The sequence below is a fragment of the Podarcis filfolensis genome (assembly GCF_964270895.1).
Source record: "Podarcis filfolensis genome assembly, chromosome: 7".
NCBI classification, from domain to species: Eukaryota; Metazoa; Chordata; class Lepidosauria; order Squamata; family Lacertidae; genus Podarcis; species Podarcis filfolensis.
The window spans coordinates 3,114,943-3,140,836 of record NC_139603.1 but is presented as its reverse complement, the minus strand read 5'-3'; the positions used below and the strand labels follow the sequence as shown (position 1 = coordinate 3,140,836).

The following is a 25,894-nucleotide window of genomic DNA, read 5'->3' as shown; positions in this document are numbered from 1 at the left end:
AGAAGTAGGACTTCTTAGCGGCCTTCACTGCCATCTCATAGGTTTTCATAAAAACCCTATAAGATGTTCTTGAAGCTCCGTCACGGGCAGCCCACCACACCCGCTCTAGCCGTCTGAGGTCCCGCTTCATTTTCCGGAGCTCCTCGGTAAACCAGGGAGCCCGGTTTCTGCGGGGTCGCAGAGGGCGCTTAGGTGTGATCTCATTGATGGCTGCCAGGAGCTGGGTATTCCAGCCCTCAACAAGCTCAGTCAATGAGTCGCCAGGGGGAGAAAGGTCCCGCAAGGCTTGACGGAATCTATCAGGGTCCATCAGCCTCTGCGGGCGAGCCCAAATCGGCTCGCCACCTAAGCAGGGTGGGGGTGGAACGTCAATCCTGGCTTTCAGAGCGTAGTGATCAGACCATGGCACCTTCATTGAAGGAAACATGATCACATCTATACCGACGCCAAAGATCAAATCCAGCGTGTGGCCTGCTTGATGTGTGGGGCCCGAAACAAACTGGGAGAGCCCTAGTGTCGCCATGGAAGACACCAGGTCCAGAGCCTGTGAGGAGGGAGTGGCATCAGCATGGATGTTGAAGTCCCCCAATACCAATAGGTTAGGGAACTCCAAGGCCCAGCCGGCCACCGCCTCCAGCAGGCCTGACAGGGTGGCTGCTGGTGTGCTAGGTGGCCGGTACACCAGCCAGACAGCCAAGCTCACCTCGGAGCCCCACACTAGGCCAACACATTCAATGCCGGGGATCAATGGCGATGGTAGAGCCCTGAAAGAACAATCTTCCCGGATTAATAATGCCACCCCTCCCCCCCGGCCCACATTCCGCGACTGGTGGAGGACGGAGAAACCCGGGGGCGCCATCTCTCGTAAGGTAGCAGTATCCCCTTCGCGCACCCAGGTCTCCGTCACACAAGCCAGGTCGACCCCCTGCGAGATGAAGAAATCTCGCAGGGTGGCGGTTTTGTTGCCACCCTGTTAAAAGTTAAAGTTAAAAGCAAGTTAAAAGCAAAAAAACAAAAACCAAGCATCAATAGACTATTGTGGGGGGTGTATTCCCAAATGCCTACATAGGCCTGGCACAACAGAAAACTTTTCAGCAGGCATTTAGAAGTTGGCACAGAAGGCACCCCTGACTCTCTGTTGGCAGGGTGTTTCTCAGGACTGGGCCGATGACACTTAAAGCTCAATTTCTCATTGTTGTCAAACAAGCCTCACCAGCTTTGGGAATGACCAAAAACTCTCTTGCAGATGATGTCAGCGGCTGAGCTGGAATATAAGGGTCCAGGCGGTCCCTGAGGTATCCTGGCCCCAAGTTGTTCAGGGCTTTGTAAATCAATGCAAGAACCTTAAACGTGGCTCATTAGCAGATGGGACAGCTAATGCAGCTGTTTTAACAACACAGTCACATGTTCTCAACCAGAAACTCCCATCATCAATCTGGCCGCGGCATCCTGCACCATCTGGAGCTTCTGAACCAGACCCAAGGGCAGCTCCACAAAAGTGAAGCACATTGAATGGCCAAAAGAAAACATCAAGGTGTTGTGGTTGTTGTTTTATATTATGTTCAGATCTTGCAACTTAGGAATCCTGCATGGAAATTTAAACATCCAAATGCAGCTTTTGTATAATCACAGCAGACCACTCAGCTAAGCTGCCTTTTCTTCTATGGTAGGGAAATGTGATCTGAGTGTTCTTCCAATTACTTAGCAGCACAGGACTGCGCCCAAAAGTCTTCCACATCAAGACGATGTGTAACAAAGTAGAGAGAGTGATTATGATGGACTCTGTATCAGTGGAGAATTTATTGGCTACTGCAAGGCTGTTTCGTAAGGAAGGAAAGAGAACCAAATATACTTGAATGACCTGCTAGCCTAGTCAACAGGGTGGAGGAGTGGTCTTGTGTCCCTCCACCCTTTTCCTTTCCCCCACTTTAACTATTTGCCTTCTATTGAAAACAATGGAAGGGAAATAAAAGGGACCAGACTATGCCACCTCCAGGGCTGGCATCATTCACCCCCTGGTTTGGGGACCTACCAGAAAGGACTTAGCCCCACACAATACACTCCCAGGGCCAAAGGATGGCATGGCCTGACAAATTCAGCAAATCTGCTGGTTGTAATGTAAATCAAGCAAAACTAAGCAACAGGTAATCGTTTAAAACAATAACACAAATGTTTGTAATTCTAAATGGAAAGACAGAGATGTTAAATATTCAAGAATAAAGTTATCAAAGTACTTGCCCAACAGTTAAAATATCACATGGGCCTAGGGCTAAGATGTGGCAGCATTTACAAAGATGGTCCATAGCAAAATGTGCCTAGATGAGTCAGATGCTTTCCATAAAAATGCAGGTTCAACCAAGTTGAAGAGACTGATTGGGAATAATAAAATCACTGAGTTGAGAAAGTCATTAGAAGGAGGGATGGAGATCCCTAAACATTATCATGTTGCTATTATAACAGCTGTGGTAGAATGAACAAATACAAGTAAAAATTACTCATGCTGGGAATTGGAAGAAAGCAAGTGGGACCTGAAACAATATGTGGTGTGGATTAATTCTCTTCAGCCATACCTGGAAGAATTTCACTATTAGTTATAGGATTGAACAGATATTTCTCTGGCAGCATATAAACATTATTAGTGGGCTAGAATGTGTTTTTTCTTTAAGGTGGAGAATGCAGACAGCCTGATATTAGGATAGCTTTGGTCCCTTAGGTGAGAGATGAAGGGAGGGGTATTTATATGAGGCATCATGTTTACAGAATTATTTTTCTTGGTGTAGTGTGAGGAAGATGCTGAAGTGTCATTGCACGGTTTGTGAGAAAGTTGGAGGAAGTAGTTTCTATAACCTTCAGAACTACTGGAGATTCTGCCCACCTGCCCCTGCAGAGTGAGAGATGGAGAGGGCAATTGCCTGGTATGAATGCTTTGCTCATGGGATGTTTATGGATTATTGCTTGTATGTCAGTATTTGTCCAGGTTTGTCTGGGTCTCACAGAGTAGGCATGCGAGTATGTTGTTGTTTGAGGATGGGAAGCTGAACTGTGGGAATAGTGTCAAGAGTGTGATCTGACAGTGTTCTAGAATAGTAATGAGCATATTAGTTTAGGGTGTTTTTGAGTTTCAGTAGTGTGAATGTGTTGTTCATGTATAGAATGTGCTTGGGTGGAACAGAATGTGATGTATTTTTAGCAGTAATTATGTTTTTGTTGTATAGGGGGCTGGGAATGCAATTGGATTGTGACTGCTTTTGCATATGTGGATGGGAAGAGCAACTTGATTTTTCTTTTGCCCAATTGTTGATCCTGTTGTTTAAAATGTGGAAATTACACTTTTCATCTGTAATATTCTATTTTCTAGTCCTTAAAGGATTTTCGTTTGGCAGTTTGCTATGTTTTACAATGTTGAATTATATTTCCATTTGTGAAGCTGATTTTTATGCATAATGTGCTAAGAAGATGCACTATTTAGTTCATTGTGTCAAAATGGGAAATTAGTGGTATTTTTGTATTTGTTTTTAATTATCCTAAATAAATAAATTATCAACAGTCAAAATACTAATTATAAACTTATGTTATCAAATAACAACTAAATATTAACAAATATAGTCTATCAAATGCTGTAAGTTAAATACAATTATACGCTAGCTGTCAAATACTGTCTAATATTTACTTCTATTGCATTCAAGCCATAAAATATAGTCATTTACATTGTAAGAGGGATTTTCACACTATGTCCCAGGGTACCCTGAGTTCTTTGGAGGAGTAGATTAAAGACAGCTTGTGCACTTGGTCTGCAATGTGCAACCACAGGAATGTCTGGTGTTACAAGACCCAAGTGAGTACAAGACCCAAGAACACACTGCAGCATCTTGTACAATGTTCAGGGATTCTGTGGAGAACACAGATAAATTCCTTGGCATATGTCAATAGAGCAATTATTCCCTGAAGATAGAAGTATGAAAACAACTGAGACTGATTAACATGTCAGCTATCCAATATCGCAAAATATTAATTGGCAGGCATCAAATATGGAAATCAATTAAAATTGGGTGAAAATTTGGTGTAGTATCTTCATTGAAAACGAAACACTGGGAATAGTCAATAAGCAAATTTGTTTCAATTATATTTAAGTATGAACAGGAAGACCTGGTGGATCATCTGTTAAGGACAGTATTAGCTCAAAGTGAAAGTCAAATTGCTCTTCAAGTAGATGGTATGGCAAGAAAGGTATGGCAAATCGTCCTACTGGATATGCTTTCACACTTTAAATAGATATGAGGTAACAGGTTATACATTCAAATAAACAAATAGGTAAATGAATTCCAAAGGTGTACTATTAAATAAAATTGAGAAAGATCTCTTCATTAGCAAACACTTAGAATATACTCACCAGCCATTGCTGAGGAATCTCTGGCAGAGGCATCTGAGGAGGAGCAGGTAAGTTACTGGTAACCTCTTGTTTCTGTGCATTTTCTTTTATTTCAAAATCTAATGTGAGGATGGGGAAAAGACTATGTGAAATTGGTATTAATTAATGGAGTCGGTGATGCTTACCATGGCATCAACTCAATGCTTACACATAGGACATGGGGTGGGAGAGAAGGAATAACACATTACAAGGGCAGTGACTTGCTAAATGAAAATAAAAACAAGAGGGGAGTTAAGAATCCTTACTTTAAGAAGCCACTAAAGTTTATCATGAGGGAACATCCTTGAAGCTGCAAAGAAAAGAATGGGAAGGCACTCTTGCCCCCACTTGAGGCATGAAGAGAATGATGCAAATCTTTCCTCTGGGAATGGGGCACTAGTGAGTGTTGTGGCCTGTCCAGTGCAAAGACCCCCTCCTCCCTTGAAAACAGCCTTTAACTGAAACCAATGGCTGTTTTCAAGACAAAATGCCATGGGGTGGCAGTTTTAGAAGGGTCAGAAAGTAAGTGGTCAACCCTCCACTCTCCATGCCCTGTGACACCACCACCCCTTAAAAAAGAAGTCCCTCACACACAGGGAAATGAGACTTGAAAACAGCCTTTCATTGGGCTGAATGAGAAGCTGCTTTCAAGCCTAATTGCTGTGCAAAGAAGAGTTAACCCTCCTCCTTCCTCTCCCCAACTCCATGAAACACCCTTGTTCCCTGTTAGAGGCATGCACTGTTTGTGCCCAATTTGACCATACTCCTTGCCCTCAGCATAAATAAGTAAATAAAATAATACTAAAACTAATAAATACTAATACTAATACTAATATATTATTTATACCCCACCCAACTGGCTGGGTTTCCCAGCCACTCTGGGCGGCTTCCATCTGAATATTAAAAACACAATACAGCATCAAACATTAAAAACTTCCCTAAACAGGGCTGCCTTCAGATGCCTTTTAAAAGTAAGGTAGTTGTTTATTGCCTTAACATCTTCTGGGAGGGTGTTCCACAGGGCAGGCACCACTACCAAGAAGGCCCTCTGCCTGGTTCCCTGTAACCTCACTTCTCGCATCGAGGGAACCGCCAGAAGGTTCACCCCTGCAAGATTGGCCACTTGGAAATGCTGTTCTACTCGGGTGCAGAACCTGTAAGCCAGACTGCAACAAGATGAGGAGGGGGGAACTGGGTGAGGTTTTGTTTTCCTAGTGCTCTGGGTTAAACACAGTCTTACCTCACCCCATACCATATGCTAATAACATAAACCTGGCATTAACCTTTTGATGATTGTATCCTCAGAAGAATGTTACTCAAAACTGCCTTTTTCTCCCTGACTGTGGTTGTTAAGTATTCATGGTCCAGAAGCTGAAGAAACAGCTGTAGTTCAACTATTAATTCTTCCATGGCTGAAACAAAATAAAAACAATTTCATATAATGAAAATAAGCGTAAAAATGACATTTAGAACAGGCAGCCTAGCAGAACTGTAAAAGGAAGCTGCTGGTAGTGGTTTAAATTGTACATAGCAGCTTCCTGTCTATTGTTCTTTGAGACCATTTGAACAACAGTTCCCCCTTAGGTAGGAATGGCATTTATACCAAGGCATTCCAGTGACAGGCAACTGAAGGGAAAGCACACTTAGACTTCTATGGCTAAGGGTAAGATGGCCAACTGGTAAATCCACCACCCAAACCAATTTCATCTAACCCTTCGCTTGATGCCATTTTTCACATTTCTGCATTTATAGTCCACCTCCAATGACAGTCTGTTTATTTGGCACAACATACTTCTGGCCTCTAGACTACTGTCAGGAAAATGAGTGATCTTTGAAGATTCAGGAAGTGCTCATCCCTTGGACAGAGGGATAAACAGTTTGCAGCAAAGCCAGTTCAAGCATTACCTACTCCCTCATTAGACTAGAGCACATTCTTCCATTTATTGATGCTCATCTACAAACATTAACATGTGGAAGCCAAGGGGTGGGATGGGTTTAAAGTGCCCTACACTGCCAGATGATGGTGGTGAAATAGGACACTGCACATATTTGGGTAAATGTGTGATGTAAACAGCTTTTAGATGTCTGAGGCACCATGAGGAAGAGCTTTGAGCTTTATAGTAAAATTTGAACCTGCCCTTCATATGCAAAGGCACAGAAAAAAAGAAGCAGAGCAGCTAAGATGATCCAGGCGATGGAATGCAGGGAGCCTTAATAGATTAGAACAAATCTTTCATGTACTGACAGTATAGCACAGAGTTAATATTGTCTGTTCTCTAGGAGAAAGCAAAACAGATTTATCGACCATAAAATTTCTGATGCCATGGAAAAATCAACTGCTAGATTTATTTATCAAACTACATCACCCTTTATTTAAGGCTATCCATAAAGATAACCAGGTAACTTTCTGAGAAGCAAGGTTTAATTAGATACAGTTATTGAAGATGTTGTTATGTTGCCTAGGGGAAAGCAGCACAACTGAGAGATCACAGGGGAAGGTCAATTCCCAGGTGGTATATATCCATCCTCACCCTTGATCTGGCAGCACATTTCTTCTATGAAAAGTCAAAAAAAGGATACAATGAGGGCAGAGACACAAATGGGGCAGCCCTCCCATAATGAACAAGCCTAACTTTCAACAAGACTATAAAAAAATGAATGTAAAGATTAATTTGGTTGGCTGGTTCAGATGTTCTCAGAAACAAAATTTTGTATATGAACACTTAGATGTAAGTGTACAAGCACCTGGATAACTATTAATCATGGCCACAAACCTAGATTGCTTTTAAAGGAATTAGAAATGTTTATATTTCATTTTTTTATGCCCATCATCTGAGTATCTTAGGGTGGTTCACAGCATAAAAATACAGAATAAACAAAACAAACCAATAACCTCCCTCCCAATGTTCATGGAGAAGTAGCCAGTCCCTGGTTGTGAGCTCCCACAACCTCTTGGCTGGCCGTGTTGGAAGCAGAACGCTAAGTGAGGAGGAGCTCTGGTCTCTTCCACCAAGACAATTCTTGCGTTAAGAGAAGATGGAGCATGCATTTCCAATTATGAGACACACATTATGAGCAGCTGTACATATCTGCTGCATATTAAATGTTAAGTGTAAACAAAATATGGATAAATACGCTGATATGCCTATCCCCATACCATTTCAAAGGCAGGAGGAATGTTTGTCCTACAATGAGACTCTCATTAGTTGGCCATCAGGGCTGCACCCAGCTGAGTCCTCTGGCTCAGGCAATGACAACCACTAACCACACTACAACGGGGATGGATTTTCTCATCTTGCCAGCTGCTTCTGTTGCTCACTTGAAAATTAATAAGGCTCATATCAGAATTAAGAAGCTATTGCTGCCATCTGTCTTCCTTAAAAACCACCACACTGAATTATTAAACACTGCAAACAAACACACATTTCTAACTTTTATGTGATTTCAATTACTTCTGCACTAACAGAATCCTTTGCGAATAAGGAGCCAGAAGACTTTATTTGCCATTTCATTTTGTCAACCTGAAATTCCTGGTAGCACTTTTCATTTGATTTTATCCTTAGCCCTCCACAAAGAATTACACATTTGAGTTCCCTCTTAAATATTTAGAAGTGTAACTGAAAGGTGTGGTTTTTTTTTTTTTTTTGCTGGGGGGCATGTTTCTTGGCAAAGGAGGAAAAAGGAAAATCCTTCATTAAGTCTCCCCATTACCATCAACGTTATCAAGCCTTCATCAACATATGGCTGAAAATGGTCACTATGGGACTTGGCATGGCCTGTCTGTCTGAGTGTGCAGCTGCCAACTGTCTGTAGAAAACAGCTGTGACACACACAAATGACTGGTAGAGGCAAATCTTACAGAGGTCTTGCTTCAGATATCACATTACAATGTATTTCATAATCCTCTCCCCACCCCATCCTCCATTAACACGAGGGAGGGTATGGATTAGGTATTTGAACTTCCAAGAGAGAACTATGTCATAAATAAATTTCAGTGTGGTATATCAATGCTCAGAGATAATTCACATTACACTGTTGCTGGTTTTATTCTGTTGTGATTCAACTTCCATGTTGTATTCTTTTATCTTATGCTTTCAATCTTTTAATTGTAAACAACATACATAAGTTTGAAGTTGACACAGTAACCAGAGTAAAACATAATTCTGTTCACATCACTTTTTTGGGTGTCTTTCGGTACCATAGCAAAACGTTCCAAGTTTTCAAAAGACAGTATGTTGGATCTTGTTAGCCAAGTAATCCAGCAGAACACAGGCGAAACGTTTACAATTCTGCAAATTGTTTGAAATGCCATATGCCATTATACCTCTTTGTTCCTTTTCTGCACTACTTCTCCACAAATGAAGTTCAGATGCCAGGAGTTTCTCTGACTTAACACTCCAAAACACGAGAACCACACCTAATTGGAGAAAGTTGAGCAGCTATATGCCAAATGCAGAGGGGCGTAGCTTAGAGAGACTACAAGTCTCTAAAAGAAACATTACATCAGGCATCAGTTTGCCAGAAGTGATCAAAACGAGCATATACACCCCATCTCCACCACAACAAAAATGTGGAAATATCGTTCTTTCTAGTGCTATTCACAATCAATAAAAAGTTAAGCTGTCATGTACACAGTGAACAACAGCCAAATAACAAAGTCAATTGTCAGCATTTCACCAGTCAATTGACGAGTCTACCACCTTAAGAGGGAAGATCCCAGTGTTTCCCAAAACACACCTATGTCTGGGGAAGGGCACAACTGCTTACATTTAAGTGTGAACTGGTCCCCAGATCAAGGTGGCAGCTTTTTCAAGGAGATGCAGTTACTCAGCACCAGCCTGCTAGGCTCCCCCTTGGTATGACTCCAGTTTCATTTACTTTTTTATAACCACAGAATCCAGGAGAAAGCATGGCAGACCAAACCAACCAACCAACGGCTCACCTTGGTAGTGTGATAGGAATTTTATGGTCTTAGATATATGGCAACGTTCATAACCACACGTACATAGATCAGCACAGGAAAGCCAACCTGGAACCATTTTGATTCCTAAACTGAGTAAATGTTTCTCTGCATGGTCAAAATGGAAAAGCCTCCCCATTGTCTCTTCCTTCACAAATCCTGTCTTAATCTGTGTTTGAATAAGGGTGTGAGCCTTATCATTACAAAAGACTGCCCAGGCTCCCCAAGAAATCCAATCAAGTGACCTGCCAGACAGGAAATAAACAAAGCGACAGGAGAAAACAACATGCAAATGTTCTGTTTTAGACCGCCTTATCTGAGGGGTGGTCTTAGGTTACACCCCTTCTGTGATGAATGCATAATGTTTCTGGGGGTGGTCTTGATCTAGAGGATGGGAATTTCAAAAGTCTTTATAAGCCCTTGCACAGCATTTTTGAGTGGTCCTCTTCCTCTCCTGCGTGTGAGGGGAGTACCCTGTTGCAACAGATCAATAAAGATCAAGCTTACTAGCTGCTTTGCTTCTCAAATATTCTCTGGTTGGCCTCTGTTATTTTCTCCTACCAATAGGGAACCTATGTAAGGACTCTATATGGGCTCTTGGATACCCCATAAGGGAAAAGGGCATATTTTTATTTACAACAGAAGGAAACATATCAGTAAATTTTAGTCTGATTTTATGGGCAACAATTGCAATCAATTCCTCTTTACATGTTCCGAACTTATCAAAGTAACACACTCTCAAGGTAAGAATGATTCTGGCAAGAGTCGCTGACAAATCTTTCCCTAGAGAGAGCACACCATTAACAAAATAGTGCACCATTATCCTCAGCTGCTTGTTGTCAGCCATCATATTAGTACATAGCACACATATTTCCAAGTGGTGAGGTGCTCCAAGACAGCACTACAAGGTTAAAATTCCTTTGAATGAGAAAGCACTGAAGATCAGACACACCAGTTCATCCAGATGATCAGAAGCGCCAGACACATCCTTTGAATACTGAGAGGCCCACTCCCCCCAAAAAATATTATGGGGGCCGAAACTGCTTTGGCCCCTAGGAGTCAGCACCTATGCTGGGGATTTAGGGCATTCTTACAATATTTCTTTAATTTACAAATATACTGTATAAGCAAAGTGGTCCTATAAGCAGAGAGAATCAATCCAACTCCTAGAGAACAGCTATGGCAGGCTGCTCTAAAGCAGTGTTTCCCAACCTTGGGTCCCCAACTGTTTTCAGACTACAGTTCCCATCATCCCTGACCACTGGTCTTGCTGGCTAGGGATGATGGGAGTTGTAGTCCAAAACCAGCTAGAAACCCAAGGTTGTGAAACACTGCTCTAAAGTGGCACTCAGGTTCAGCTAACCCCTACTAAACTGTCTCTCTCTGCCTGCTTCTGAACCCCAGTTGCTGGAAACCACAGGAAGGGAGAGTATTCTGGTGCTCAAATCCTGCTTGCGGGTTTCCCAGAGGCATCTGGCTAGCCACTGTGAGAGCAAGATGCTGGACCAGGTGGGCCACTGCCCTGATCCAGCAGGCTGCTCTTATGTTCTTCTACCCATTCATTTCCCAAAAACCGCACACACATATAAACACACCTTGTGGTGTACAGGTCCAAGCCCCTATTCATGCAGATGAATTGTCCATTCCAGAGAAAGGGGACACTAAGAAAATTGCATAGCTCAGTTGGTTTAGAGCATGGTGGTAATAATACCAGAGTTGCAAGTTCTATCCCCATATGGAACAGCTGCATTGCAGAGGGTTGGACTAGATGATCCTCAGGGTCCCTACTGTTCTATGATTCTTTTTGTCAAGGCCATGACCATTCTTTCACAGTGAGTAAACCGGCCAACCATATCACAATTTGAATGACTGCCAACCCGTACCACCTTGTGCATTCCTTCCAAAGAGGTCACTGACATATATTTTTTTATTATTATTATTATTATTATTATTATTATTATTATTATTATTATTATACTGCTCTATACTCAAGAGGTCCCAGGGCGGTTCACATAGTCTGGAAGTTAACAGCTGTGCAAGCATCTGTCAAGGAGCTAGATGTAAATCATACATTCAAGATTCTAAAATAAGAGTTGATTTTAAAAGGCAACACCAGCAAAAAAAAAAGTGCAGGTTATAATTCATTCCACATCCTCCTTTTAATCTGTGCTTCATTCATTTCCTAGCTCTATTATCATCATCAGCCCTCAAATCATCTGGGAGTAGCTTTCATTCTCTAAGATCCAATTGTTGTCTGTGGGTTTCGCAAGTAGCTTCAAAGAGAACTACTTGGTTAACAAACAACTGCCACCTTATGAAATGCAACTACAACCAATATTGAAGCAAATGTGCTACACACTCAGGAGGTCATTGTCCAAAAGCCTACTTCAGTCCCCAACACCACTTCCTATGTATGAAGACCTAACTGTAGCAGACCTCAAAAAAACAAATTTTGGGTCCACTGTGCTCCATACTTCAGTCCCAAAACACCTTTGAAAGGCAATAGACCACGTAAAGTTATTTAAAAGCATGAAAATATATTACCTCCCTTAGATTAAGCAATATTTAGCATATTTGTCATTAACCCGTTTATTGTTTTCAGACCTTGGAATCTTGTTGCTTCCAAATGCGTCTTCAAAATATATTGTGGACGTAAGAGTTAATGACATTAATTTGAATAGACAGATAAGGTTGCATTCCTAAATTCCCCTGGTAGTAGCAATGTTATCAATAAGATGGTCATATATAACTACAGCCTTTTCCAGATATTAGCAAGTTACAGTTTAAACCAAAGTCAAATTTTGCTTACCAAAACAGCCAGGTCAAATCAAAGTCAAACAGAGAAGTTATCAAGTTTTACATGCAGGTTAGGGAATTAAATAATTTAGAGAAGGGGAGACTAACCCCAGTTTGGGGTCCTGATCTGAACTTCCCAATAATTTTTTTCTGCCCCTCAGACCCTACAGATTTTGGTGACACAGGCAAAATAAAGAAATGAAGAACTAAAATAGATATTGCAGTGAGCAGAGATAGAGCCCAGCACACTGATAGGGATGTAAATTGCCTCGACTCTGGTCATCAGATCGATTAGAGAGGTGGGTGGGTGCCTTTTGTGCTTGTCTGCCCATGCTTGCACATCCTTGTCTGCCCATGCTTGCACATACGTGAGCTTATGGCCACACCCACTTTTGCAAAGCCCCACCACTAGCATGAGGTCCCTGGAGTTAGCCAAGGACAAATTTGGCCCTCACTCCAAGAGTATTAGTCATCTCCGATTTAGAGGAAATTGCTCAACTAAAATGCTTTTCTTCTTTGATCCCCCTGTTCTGCAGCTCTTAGCTGCTGGTCCTCTGCTCAATCCTCTGCCTAAAGGAAAAGATAATGGGTCATACCCAACTAACTTATTGAGAAATTCAGTTTGGATCTTAATGCGAACCTGCCTAATATGTAAACCCAAAGACTGCTAGCCTTCTAAATCTGCACTTCTCCAAATTTTGTGATGCTGTTCTCCGTCCAAATGATGCATATAAAAATGTGCATAAGGATACACATATATTAGTTAAAATAGCATATCAAAATGCATTATATTTGCAAAAATGTGTAAATCAAACAAAATTACATGCAAATATTAGGAGACTGGCAATAAAATGTTGGAAAACTTTCACAATGATTTTTTAAGTTGCAAACTGATATGGGAACGTGGAGAACTGAACTTGAATCTGGAATAAAAATGACAATTGGTCATTCTTGAGGCAATGCATCATACAGGAGATGCAGAGCAGATTAATGATGGAATTATTTAATTTGGTATAAAAACCACCCTAAAATTTTCAGAAAGACTACCTCAAATTAAAATTCTCAATTCTTCTCAAAAGCAAGCCCTGCCAATTTTAATAGGATTGGTCTCAAATTAAGTATACAGAGGATTTTTTAATATATTTTTTAAAGCAGACAAATATAGCTATGGTTCTAACAAAGTAAAGGTAAAGGTAAAGGGACCCCTGACCATTAGGTCCAGTCGTGACCGACTCTGGGGTTGCAGCGCTCATCTCACTTTATTGGCCGAGGGAGCCGGCGTACAGCTTCCAGGTCACGTGGCCAGCATGACTAAGCCGCTTCTGGCGAACCAGAGCAGCGCACAGAAACACCGTTTATCTTCCTGCCAGAGCGGTACCTATTTATCTACTTGCACTTTGATGTGCTTTTGAACTGCTAGGTGGGCAGGAGCAGAGACCAAGCAACGGGATCTCATCCCATCACGGGGATTCGAACCGCCGACCTTCTGATTGGCAAGCCCTAGGCTCAGTGGTTTAACCCACAGCGCCACCCGTGTCCTCTAACAAAGTACATGAAAGTAATTTCTATACAGATGCACAAATCACAAAAAGCTACCAATTTGTTCTCAGTCACCTGGGGAAAACACAGCTTTGCCCTAAACCATACAACCAAAAATAAATAAAATAAAACCAAGCATAAATTATATTTTAATCAAGTAAAATTCTGTGCCTTCTCCAACCTCACAGAAAGAGGGGAAACACATTTTTAAAAGACCAGAAAAAGGAGCAGGAAACTGGTAGGAAGGGACTCTGATGAGATGGAAGAACATGGCAACCAGGAGGCATCAAAAGAGATCAGGGGCAGAATGCACCCCCTGGGCTGACAGTTCCTGACATGTGGTCTAATAAACCGGTAACAGCGCATTTGGGAGCATTCCAAACCCTTTGAGAACCAGTGGAACTTCTTCCCATCTCTGAGCAGATTTTCTGCTCTGGTTAAATCCAGGCCAAGTTATACCTGAAATTAACTCTGCTAAGTGTTGCGCAATTGGCTTCTTTGGCCTACAGGCCATGATATTTTCCATTTTAGGGCAGGACCCTGCAGAAGAAAAGAGGGTCACTGGGAGTCAGGGAGAGCCTCTGCCTTTCTTTGGAGCCCAAAGAAGGGTGCAGTTTCTCTTTGAGCTTGTGCTGAGTTCAGAGACGCTTGGAAAGCACAAAGATGCCCCATTGTTTTCCAAGTGTTTTTAGGGTTCAGTGAGAGGATGGGAAGGAACCCTGCCCTCCTCTAGGTTCCAGAGCAGATTGGGAGCACTTGCCAGATTAAAAAGTATGATTGCCAATAGCGAGCACATTTGCAGATGCGGGTCAAACTTTGAGGACTTGACCTGTATTGTTAATAACAAGGACTGATGGCCATCATTTTAAGTTTGTGTGGCAATGTGTCTTCTTCTGGCATCTTTCTACTGGACAATCTTACAATTAACTTTCAGATTTCACTTATGGTTACAAGAGCTCAGGGAGTTGAGTGAACAGGATATCAATCCCATTTGGGTACTCTGGTTGGCTACTAAAATATCTCAGCAAAGTAGTCCTTAAGTGGACTTCACTTCAATGGAAGAATAACTTTCTTGCAAATCCTATGAGTCTATGGGTCCCAAATTTAGCATAATTGTTTTTAAATATGTCTTAGCCTGGACTGGACCAGAGCTGAACCTGAAAATCAGTCTCCATTTTTCTACAGTTCCTTATGACTGCTAAGACACTGACTTCCTTTTAAGATGCTAAAGCCAAACATTACAGCTACCCAAAACTCAGGCTCATATTCCTGGAAATCATCAGAATTAAAATATGTTGTTGGATTAAGGAGTTAGGGAACCAGAGTCACAGTATGTAAAGTTTTGAATCTTAACGATTGGCTCAACAGAATTAGAGTATGTGTTATGCTTTTTCTGTCATTTTTTATACTTATATGGAGAACAAAATTATTGAATTAACATGGGAGAACTAAAATTAATTTTCCAATGTGAAGGAGGAAACCCAGAGCCAAATAAATAAAAAAAGAAGCTCAAGCATGGCATTTTTTTCGGTGCCGTCCACAAAAAAAATGTTTCTTTTCCTTCTTTTGGAAATACTGTATGCAATAAAAAATAAATGAAGCTAGAGATCATTATGTCCTCATGACAGTTTGCTGGAATATATTTTTAACTGTATGATGAAGGGACCCATTAACTAATCTGTTAATTACAGGGAGATGGCATCTAAGAAGGAAGCATATGAAAAATATCTAAGTATGGAATACTCTGCTGACAGTGGCACTTACATGCCAATATTTAAAGTGAAGAAAGAAACCAGGCGTATTCTGTGGAAAGTGGAACCACTGTTTGAACTTTTAGAAATATAAAATATGGGTGAAATATATCTAGGGACATTCTACTTCATCATGTCCTCTCAGTTTGAAGCATATTTTTCTACAGATTTTTCTGTAGCTATAATTTTGTATTTTTAAATGGAAAACTTGAGAGTAGAAATTAAAACAATTTCTCAAAGAATGAAAAATAAATTGTAAGAATGACAATTGCTCTGCATTTCTTACTCTAATATACTTTTAAGGATGGCAATTATTTTCATATCCATTATTCAATTATATGCTTTCCTTAATCCTCACAAATTTATTAATTGGAACTAACCTGACACATTCGGCAGTGTAGCTTAACTATTCCTTTAGACAGGTGGTCAGATTTTTATCAGGCTTTAATAACAATGTGTTTGGTAGCATCCTGCTGCTACAAAAGTCCACAAAAGTTGCTACCTCAAAGATTTTTACTAACCTGCTTACAAATATGTATGTTAGCAATTTGTAGCATACTGACAGGCTAATTTAGGAAGAATAAAATGCAAACTAATAATAATAAACGTATCCCTGGTCACCTGGAAGCAACTCCCCTCAGCGCCAGGCAAGAACCTATTTAGATATGCTAAAGTCATTTGATCCTTGAGGGAGACACGAGTGCTACTTACTCGGGGTTGCACTTTTCAGTCTCCTTGCCCGAAGTCACCAGGAGCCAAACACACACAATGGGCAACCTTACGCACCTTTACCTGGGAGTAAGCCCAACTGAATACACAGACTTGCTTCTAGGCAGATATGCACAGGATATCCGCTTAACTCTGCGCGACTTCGCTCAGTCCCATTCCACGGCCTCCAACGGGTGTTGCCACTCACAACTAACTTTGGCCGGATTTTGGAGAGTTCCCCTGAGCGCAAGGCAGGCAGGCGGGCGGGCTCCTCCAGAGCCTTTCCAGGCAGCCGCGGCCCCCGGGGAACGGGCCCCGTCACCCTCCGCCTCTGCCTCGCTCCCTCTGACAGGAATTCCCCCGAGGGCATCAGCATCTGCCCCTCGCCCGGCAGCCCCGCCGCCCCCGCCATCCTCCGAGGCGCCGCCGCGGCGCAGGGAGCCAGGAGCGCGCAGGCAGCTTCTGCCCGGCGGAGAGACGGCGTCTGGGCAGGGCTGGCCTCCCTCCCGCGCGCAGCCCCCGAGCGCGCTCCGGCCTGGCGGCAGCCGGCGAGGGAGGGAGGGAGGGAGGGAGCGGCCGGGGCTCCCCGAGGCCGCCTTTTGTCTCCGCGCTCGGGGCGCGCCGGGCTCCCTCCTCCGCCTCGCTGGCGAGCCCCCCCGCCCGCCCGCCCGCCTTACCGGTCGCCCGCCTGGTCCCGCGGCGGCTGCAGACGCGGCCGAAGCAGCGCAGGGAAGGAGACGCCCGCTCGGCCGCCCAGCCCAGCCCCGCCCCGCGCGCTCCCGCTCTCTCTCTCGGCCGGGGAGCGGGGCCAAAGCGGGCCCCCACCCGAGTGGCGGCGGCACGAGCCAATGGGCGAGCTGGGGGAGAGGGGGAGGCGGGGCCCAGAGAACAAAGGAGGGAGGGGGCGCCCGGGACGCCCCGGTTCCGCCGCGTTAGAAGCCGGAGGCCTCCCTCTGCTGGCCGCGGAAGGCAGCCCGAGAGCGGCGGGGTCCGGCGCGCAGCCTGCCCTCCAGGCCGGGAAGCGGCTCCTGGGGCTCCGCCTGAAGCCACGCAGGGCCCCGCCAAGCCCCCTGGGCGCGACTTGGCCGGGGCGAAAGGCGAAGCTCTGGAGGGAAGGGCGGCGGATTCCCCTCCTCGGCGGGTCCGGGGGTCTCCCGCCTCCTCCTCGGACGGGTCTCTTCTTCAGCTTTTCTGATCCTTCGTGGCCCCGTTGGGAGAAGCCGAAATAAATCATGGCCGGGCCATTCAAGTTCTCTCTTTTATAAAAGGGATCCTAATAGAATCAGAGAGGGATCCCCCGGGTTATCCAGTACTCTACAACCCCTTCAATGCAGGAATCACAACTGAAGCATCCGTGGCAGACAGCCATCCAACCTCTTCAAAACTTACAAACCCCCAAGAAGGAGAGACCGCAACCTCCCGAGGGAGACCATTTCCCTGTTGAACAGCCCTTACCTTCAGAAAGTTCTTTCCGATGCTTAGTCAAAATTTTTATTGTAACGCGAATCCACTGGTTCCAGTCCTACCTTCCCTAATGGAAGAATACAAGCTTGCTCCATTTCCCATGCAAAATGCCCCTTAGACATTTGAAGATGGCTATCATCTCTCTTCTCAGTCTTAGGTTGGTGGATCGGTGGACCTCCGATGGGAACGTAGTCCAGAGGGAGCATGCCTTGACTGAATGCTGAAATCCTCACCACAGGCAGGAAACTCACAGCCATCAACAGACGAAGGGCAGCACTTACTCCCCATGACCCTACAGTAGCCGCTGCAAGGCCTGTGACACCCATATCTTTATCCCAACAGAAGTGCATGCTATTAGTACTTTCAGGTGGGATCTGTCTTGGTGGTGCATCCTGGAGGCTGCTCTTTAAAATGAAGGCTAGGGACCCTGTGAAGATTGAAGCACCCTGCCAGCTGACTATAAAAAGCTGGCAGAACTGGGGATTATGACCTGGCCTAAGGTGGTGTGAGTGCGTCTTCTGTGTCGCTCCCCTCTACCCTTGAGGATCTGGAAGCGTAGTTGCATCCCCAGGTGCCAAAAATTGTGGTACCTCCCTGCTTCGCACTAGAGGCAAATGAAGTGAAAGGCGACAGGGATTTCTAAAAATGACGTATAATGAAAATGTCCATAGTGTGGTGATGGTGTAAGTCAGGATAGGGGGGGAGCTCCGTTGCTCTCCCTCAAGAGAGGTGTATCTTTGCTGGAGAACAAACAGGGTTCACTCATTTTTGAAGACACTGTTTATACCTCATATGAACAAGGCAGCAGTACAAAAGAGTAAGATGTCTTATCCTTTCTTTGCTATTAATCTTGGAGGGTTTTGGTTTTCTTAAAAAAAGACTAAAATCAACCAAGATGGAACTGTGTTAGGATTGTCCTTCCTCGCTTCTTTGTCAGAGGCAGCCAGATCCGTGGGCAGAGACTTGTGATCAAAGTGCTTGGCATTATTGTTTCGTGTGGTAAGGACTATGCCAAGCACCCCATCTTTCCTCTCAGATAAAATAGTTTAACTCAGGGGTCCTCAAGCTTTTTAAACGGGGCTGGTTCACTGTCCCTCAGACACTGTTGGGGGCCGGACTATACTTTGAAAAAAATGTGAACAAATTCCTATGCACACTGCACATATTTTATTTGTAGTGCACAAAGAACAGGAAAAACAATACAATATTTAAAATGAACTATAGTGCTACCTCGGGTTAAGTACTTCATTCATTGCGGAGGTCCGTTCTTAACCTGAAATTGTTCTTAACCTGAAGCACCACTTTAGCTAATGGGGCCTCCTGCTGCTGTCGCGCCGCCGGAGCACAATTTCTGTTCTCACCCTGAAGCAAAGTTCTTAACCCGGGGTACTATTTCTGGGTTAGCGGAGTCTGTAACCTGAAGTGTATGTAACCTGAAGCATGTGTAACCTGAGGTACCACTTTATTTTAATCAGCATAAACTTATAAGCATTTCAATGGGAAGTATGGGCCTGCTTTCGGCTAATGAGATGGTCAGTATCGCTAATGCTCATCCCTACAACACAGCCTGCACATGGATCTCCCTCACCCCCATGGCCCAGTCTACATGTGGGCCTTCCATGCCCCCATCCCCACAACCCAGCCTATACACGTGTCTGCCTGCATACACCCATCCCCACAACCCAGCTTATACACGGCTCCCTAACCCCCACGACCCAGCCTATGCATGTGCTTCCCTAACCCAGATCCCCATGACCCAGCCCACACCTCTGTCTCCTTAAGCCCCATCCTCACAACCCAACTTGCCCGCGTATCTCCCTAACCCCCATCCACCACCCCCAGCTTGCATGCCTGTCTGCCAACCCCAAATCCCCACACGCCAACTTGCCCGTGCGTCTTCCTATGCCCAATCGTCACTGTCGCCTGGCACATCACAAACTCCACGTCACAGCCCTGCAGATGCATCAGAACCAACGGCACAGCCAGGGGCGAGGCGAGCACCCCAAGAGGTGGCATGAGAGCACGGTGTGCTGCAGCGCAAGCAAGGCCCTCGCACTGGGCCCCTCCTTGCCCACGGCTGCAACCCATCCGGGGTGGGGAGGCAGGCGGACGGGCAGGGAGAGGCCCAGGCTGCCCAGGCGGTGCGCTTGCAGGGGCGCGTCTCTCCTCCGCAACCCCCTCCCTCCCTAACTGCCTCCTCCAAAGACACGAGAACTCATCTTCCTCTCCCAACCCTGGATGGGCCGGGTTCAGGACCCTGGCAGGCTGGATCTGGTCCTCGGACCGTAGTTTGAGGACCCCTGGTTTAACGCACCAGGCTTCTGAAACTAAACCCACTCAACAAGTTCAGAAACATCATTTCACTGGGGTGCGGTGTCACATTGCCACACGTCCTGCCTGTCTCTAATTGTGGCTGCCATGTTCAGAGAAACACATGAGGATGTGGACATGAAGGTGCCTTCCATTAACTATGGGCTAGCAATTGACATGCCAGAATAAACACAGTTGAAAACCCTTCATAAATTTACCCTAACCCTTAAAACCAGTAAGGAGTACTCAGGACAGTGGAGGGCATGTGCTGTGTGCCGTTGGTGTAGAGGTGGTGGCACTCACCCTTCCTCTGGTAGGAAATGTTCTGCAGGGAGGTTGAGGAGGGTCAGGGAGGGAGGGAGAAATGTCCCTGTTTTTATCTGAAGAATGTTGGAGGGTATGATACACACACTAACCACTTCTGCAAGTCTCCTACTGAGATTCCATTGTTAGTTTTGTGCCTGGTTTGTCTTTTAAACTTGTTAAAAAGCCCATTTTGGCCACACCCTTTTGGACATGAGGCCCCCAGAAAGTTGACCATAGATCCATGGCCCCAAGGGATTCACCACCCCTGGTTGAAGGAAACCCCTGTGAATATTATTGTTGGTATGTAGTTGCTTAGAAGGAAAGCCCCAAAATATTAACTTTTATTTTATTTTAACCTGAAGCTTAATCAGCATTAAAAGGCTTATAGCATTTGTGTTAGCCCTCACAGGCTAACTCCTATTGGCCACACATTCAGCAAAGGGGAAGGCTCTCTCTGCATGGAGTGACAGACATGTACTAAGTTCCTTTGCACAAAGAGGAGGCTGCTTAGCACAGACTTTCTTCACAGGGAAGAGCGCTAGGCTTATGTACTGATATGTGCGTAACACCCCTTCACACATGCATCAAAGAATGAAGGTGGGGCTTATCTAGCTGGGAATGGGGCTGCCCCATGCAGCCCTGTGAGGGGGTTGCTCTGAACTCCATAGTGAGGCAACTGAAATTTTAACCAGTCAATGGTGAAACAAAATGTAAACTTCACCTATGTGCCAATTGAGGTCTAAACTGGCAGAGAGAGATGTGCTTGAGCAAAGAGTGAGGGAGAGATGTATATGCAGCTGTGTAGATGCTTAAAATGTTGAGGCAATTTTAATCTGTTTTAGTATTTCAACTTTTGTACGTTTTAAAGTATGTGGTTAATTTTTCTCGTATTTATTGTTTTGTCCTTTTGTAAACTGCTTTGAGCATTTTTTAAAAAATTAAGTGGTGTATAAATTTTATGAAATAAATCAATAATATAAATAACATATGTAAAGTGTGTATGTGCGAATGAGAAGCATGTGTGGCTGTGGTGTGCATGTGTGCTGAATAGATGTAGTTGTGTGTGAGAGAGAGAGAGAGAGAGAGAGCACACGCACGAGTGTGGTATGGCCTCCTTAAATATTTTTGGGGGGACTGCGCCTCAGCCCTCTCACAAAACGCCCTCACAAACCCCATAGTATATTGGGATTTGTGACAAAACTCCATCATCCCTAGTAATGCAAGGCCAGCTAACACATGGCTGCTTATTAAAAGTGTCCCACTGTAGGTTCCAGTTCCCCCCTGTATTAGGGCTCCGGTCACCTTGTGAGCAGAGTCTTGTTTAGTCTTCTGTTTTAAACCGAAGGTATCTCTGCATGCTCCATAAACATCTTACCATTTTCATTCCAATGCGTTGTTTCTATTCCTAGGCGAATCTAACTATGGTAGGAGATTACTGGACGACAAGGACAGGCTTCTCCAGCTCTGTTCTTTCCAATTGCATATTGTAAAGATGCAGAAGTCCTGGAAAACTATCAGCTTTCCCCAGAGGGGGGATATTTTGTAAAAAGTCCATTCTTTTGGGAGGAGTGGGTTTGTTGTTCAAGGCCTCCCAAAAACCTTGGACTGCACAACCGGGATTTGCTGGGATGTGGCTGAATCCCACCCAAGACTAACACTGGTTTGGAAGTCCTCTTTGCTTTGCTCCCAGTTTTCTTTCTCTCTTGGGTTGAGCCCACCTCTTTGCTGTGGCATTTCATTCAGCTTCGCTTCTGGCTTTCCCCAGTTCCTACCATGGCTTTCATTTTCAGGTCAGGGTCATGGGCTTGAGCCCCTGCATTGCAAGATGTTGAACTAGATGACCCTCTATTCCATTCTGGCTCTATGGTTCTTTTATTCCTGTGTAAGGTCTTCCTTGCCCTCTGCCTTCCCCTCTCTGCCCCAGATATTAATCTTCTGGTGGTTTTAGGCCCCATCTGCACCATACATTTAAAGCAATATCATACCTATTTACACAGTCATGAATTCCCCCTCCAAAATCCTGGGAACTGGAGTTTATTAAGGGTGCTGAGAGGTTAGTTCCTCTTCCTAGGGAACTCTGGAGCTTGCAGCTATGTGAAGGGAACACAGCTATTAGATTTTGGGCGTATATTGACGGATCACAAAGTTTACTTGAGTCTGCTACTTTTATTTTAATTTTTCCCTATTTTGTTTTATCTTGCTGTTTGATTATCAGGACACACACACACACATACACACTTTTGTTTATTTTGCATGGGACAGACAGCCACAGCAGCACAGAAAGCAGTAGGATAGATAAGGCACAACTTCAAAGGGGAAAGCTACGAGTGTGGTATGGCCTCCTTAAATGTTTTTTTTGGGACTGCGCACAAGTGCCAAGTTGCTCCCAAACTTGTGGCGTCACACGTCTTCTAACTCTAGGCAGGCCAGTGCAGCCTTCCACTAAGCCATGCTGGTCCCCGCAGCGTCGGAAGATGCTGTGCAAGCCAGTGGAACCTCACGCAGTGGAAGCACACTAGTCCCCACTGCAGGCTGGGGCAGCCTTCCACTAGCTGCAGGAAGACCCAATGGGGCTGGCAGGCTGTGGGATATTGGAAATTTTGGAGAGGGGCCTTGGCCCCCAGCTCCCACTAGATGGCGCCCCTGGTATTGGGAAATATTACTTGTAATATTAACGTTGGATTTTACAGGATTGTCACAAAATACAATTTTCCAACCCCTCTCCTAATAATAATAATAATAATATTTATAGCCCGTCTGTCTGGCTGGGTTTCCCCAGCCACTCTGGGCTGCTTACAGCACATATAAAAACATAGTAAAACATCCCTATACAGGGCTGCCTTCAGATGTCTTGTAAAAGTTGTGTAGTTCTTTATCTTCTTGACATCTGATGGGAGGGCGTTCCACAGGGCGGGCGCCACCACCGAGAAGGCCCTCTGCCTGGTTCCCTGTAACCTCACTTCTCGCACAGAAGAAATTGCCAGAAGGCCCTCAGGGCTGGATCTCGGTGTCCGGGCTGAAAGATATGGGTGGAGACGCTCCTTCAGGTATTCTGGGCCGAGACCATTTGGGGCTTTAAAGGTCAGCACCAATACTTTGATGGCACATGTGCCTGGAAGATTCTAGGACAGTCAAAGAAACAATTAAACATTTCAATATTGTGTAGTGTAGTATAGTATAGTATAGTATAGTATAGTATAGTATATATATATATAAAATTATTTGCAGAATATGGATACTGTCGATATCTTTTCAAAATGAGAGCAAGAGCATCAAGTGATATAGAGGACAATCCTTGTTTTGATTTGTTTTTAATTAATTTTTATTAAAGATTTTCTTGTGTAACAAAGCAAACAAGAAAGAAAAGAAATCCTGGACATGTCCTCTTTTGGGGGGGCTACATGCCCATCTGGGGGGATTTTTTACAAGTTATAGCAATCGCCTGGTTTTGGTGGGGGGTGGATTTTTAATTTTACTTTTTTGTGCTCAGGCGATTCTGAATTGTGCTCGGGCTCCGACAACTTTTTTTTGTCCAGATTCATCTTCTTATACAGCTTCATTGTTTGATGCTCCCTGGGTGTCCCCTGATCACATAATAATGCAGTTGTGTTCTGTGCTATAAATTAAAGACTGCTATGAGTTGTTTCCTTCTGTTTTCCAGCATATTTCTTATCAATAAAAAAGTCTGAGAACCACTGGGTTAGAGCCCTCACACATCTCTGTGTGTGCAGGACAGAGGAGTTTTCATCAATATATATATATATGCAGAAATCTCATCTGGCTCCAAGGCATGTGCTGGCTGTTCACATTCAGACCTGCATCCTTCCCTCCACGTATTATGGCAGTGGCAAGTGACTGAGGAGACAGGCCTCTAAGGAACAGGATGCATTCCATAACTTCATGAATATGGGAATGATAATTGGGGGGAAATGCACTTCACACACATATTATAAAGCAAGAGCGACACCTAACATGGAAAGCTACCATATCACTTCCTTTCATCATCTTGAATTTTAATTTATCTATTTACTTTACCCAAAGCTGTTGGGAATCACATATTACAGCAAACAGCCAATGTTATAAGAATGGCTATGTAAGGGGTACAAAAAGTGAACAAGGAAGGTTGTGTGTACTTCATTGCGACAATGAAACTTATTTTGGGGAGCAGTGTGTGTCTGTGTGTTCATGCAACCTTTGTTCAGGGTACTTAAGCAACGCTGCACTGAATCAGAAGAAATGGGAACTGAGAATCAACTTCAGCCTTGTAGCTATGATTAAAGGGAAGGAATCTGCTATCAGTGATGTGAAGCAGACCCAACTTGCATATGTAACAATGCATGTGAATTTTCTGTTCACACAAGCAAAGTAAATGTACACTTGGTCACATTGCAGTCTTGATTGTGCACATAAAAACAAGTAACTTATGTGAAGTGTTAAATGTGCAGATTGAAGCAGTTTCATAATTTTGAGCCAACAATGTGATGAAAGAAGGAGAAAATACAGTTTTTGGAAGCATCCGCTTAAGTCTTCTTAACAGGCGCAAGGCAAGTCTCATCTGTCGCTGTGTATTCATTCAATGTTGAAGAGGAAAGTCAGGTTAGAGCTAAAGCATCTCAAAGAGCAACTAAGATGACTGCAGGACTGGGGAATCAGTATTCTGAACATAAGTTAAATGAGTTTGGCCATTCTAGCTCTTTTCTAAAATGGGAGGATGATGGCACTTACACTTCTGAGCTGACACTTTAGCACTAAACCAGAAATGTGTTTAAAATTTCTCTAAAAATAGGGGTGAAATGTGATGTTGGGCAACCCTCTGGCTGCCTTGGCCTCACACTTTGCCTTGTCTGCGGTGCAGATGAGCAAAAGGACAGGAAGCAGAGGCAGGCAGCACTGAGGAGAATCAGATGCACACGAGGTGTGTCCCCCTCAGCAGCACCCCCAACTCTCCTTCCAATATGTGCTTAAAGGAGGGGAATTGTGCTCAGACATACATCTGAGAAGTATTTGGAAAATAGAAGCATACACATTTGCATTTATAATGGTTAAATGGCTCTGATTCAAAAGGAAAGTCACAAATACGCGTCAACAGTATGTAAGGTCCTCCATGCTTCTACCCAAAGATCTGTGTCATAACAATGGATTTCAGTGTCCTGTGCAGAGCAATCCTAAACGTGTTCAATTAGAAATAATCCCCACTCAAATTCAATGGGACTTATTTCCAGAGAAGTGCACACAGGATTGCAGTCTGGGTGTTTAACTCTGTGCAGGATTGTGGCCTTGGAATGATAAGCGCTTTATGCAGAGAACCTTTAACTAGCAAATATAAGCTTTTCTAATGTTTTTATAATTGAAATCCCTTACATAGGATATTTTTAGATGTTAAAAAATGTGAATCAGACCATATAGACCCACTTTAAATAAAGAGGATGGAAAGTGAATGTCAAGTTTCTAGCTGTCTCTCGTTTAAGGCTATTATGTGAACTAAAAAGTGCTGGAATGCAGGAATTTCAAAAACCGAACATAAACCAATGGCCTTAATGCCACTGTTTGTACAGGTCTGGTTTTCGGGACAAAGTGCCTTCCTTCCCTCCTCCTAGTCCTGCCCAAAATGGGTTGGACGGAGGCTTCAGCTCACGCTGTTTCACAAAGGTG

The 25,894-nt window shown here is 44.0% G+C and overlaps 1 protein-coding gene and 1 long non-coding RNA gene across 8 annotated transcripts in view; both read right to left on the bottom strand.

Moving 5' to 3' along the window:
* The window catches only part of AFAP1 (actin filament associated protein 1), a 58,136-nt gene extending 41,156 nt beyond the window's left edge, over positions 1–16,980 (bottom strand). For 6 of the 7 annotated variants that reach the window (XR_014550915.1, XR_014550916.1, XR_014550917.1 and 3 more), the window contains exons 1-3: positions 16,840–16,931; positions 5,692–5,820; positions 4,391–4,488 (exon numbers count right to left, since the gene is read on the bottom strand). Coding sequence is in view for 4 of the 7 variants with exons in the window: in XM_083624453.1 (XP_083480579.1) it covers positions 4,391–4,488; positions 5,692–5,818 (225 nt within the window). In the remaining 3 variants the exon portion in view is untranslated. Of the gene's footprint in view, positions 1–4,390; positions 4,489–5,691; positions 5,821–16,839 lie in introns of all 7 variants that reach the window. The other variant, XM_083624454.1, reaches the window with a different exon arrangement.
* LOC310767488 overlaps positions 1–25,894 on the bottom strand; it is a 111,753-nt gene that overhangs the window by 36,047 nt on the left and 49,812 nt on the right. The gene's annotated exons all lie outside the window — the stretch shown is intronic.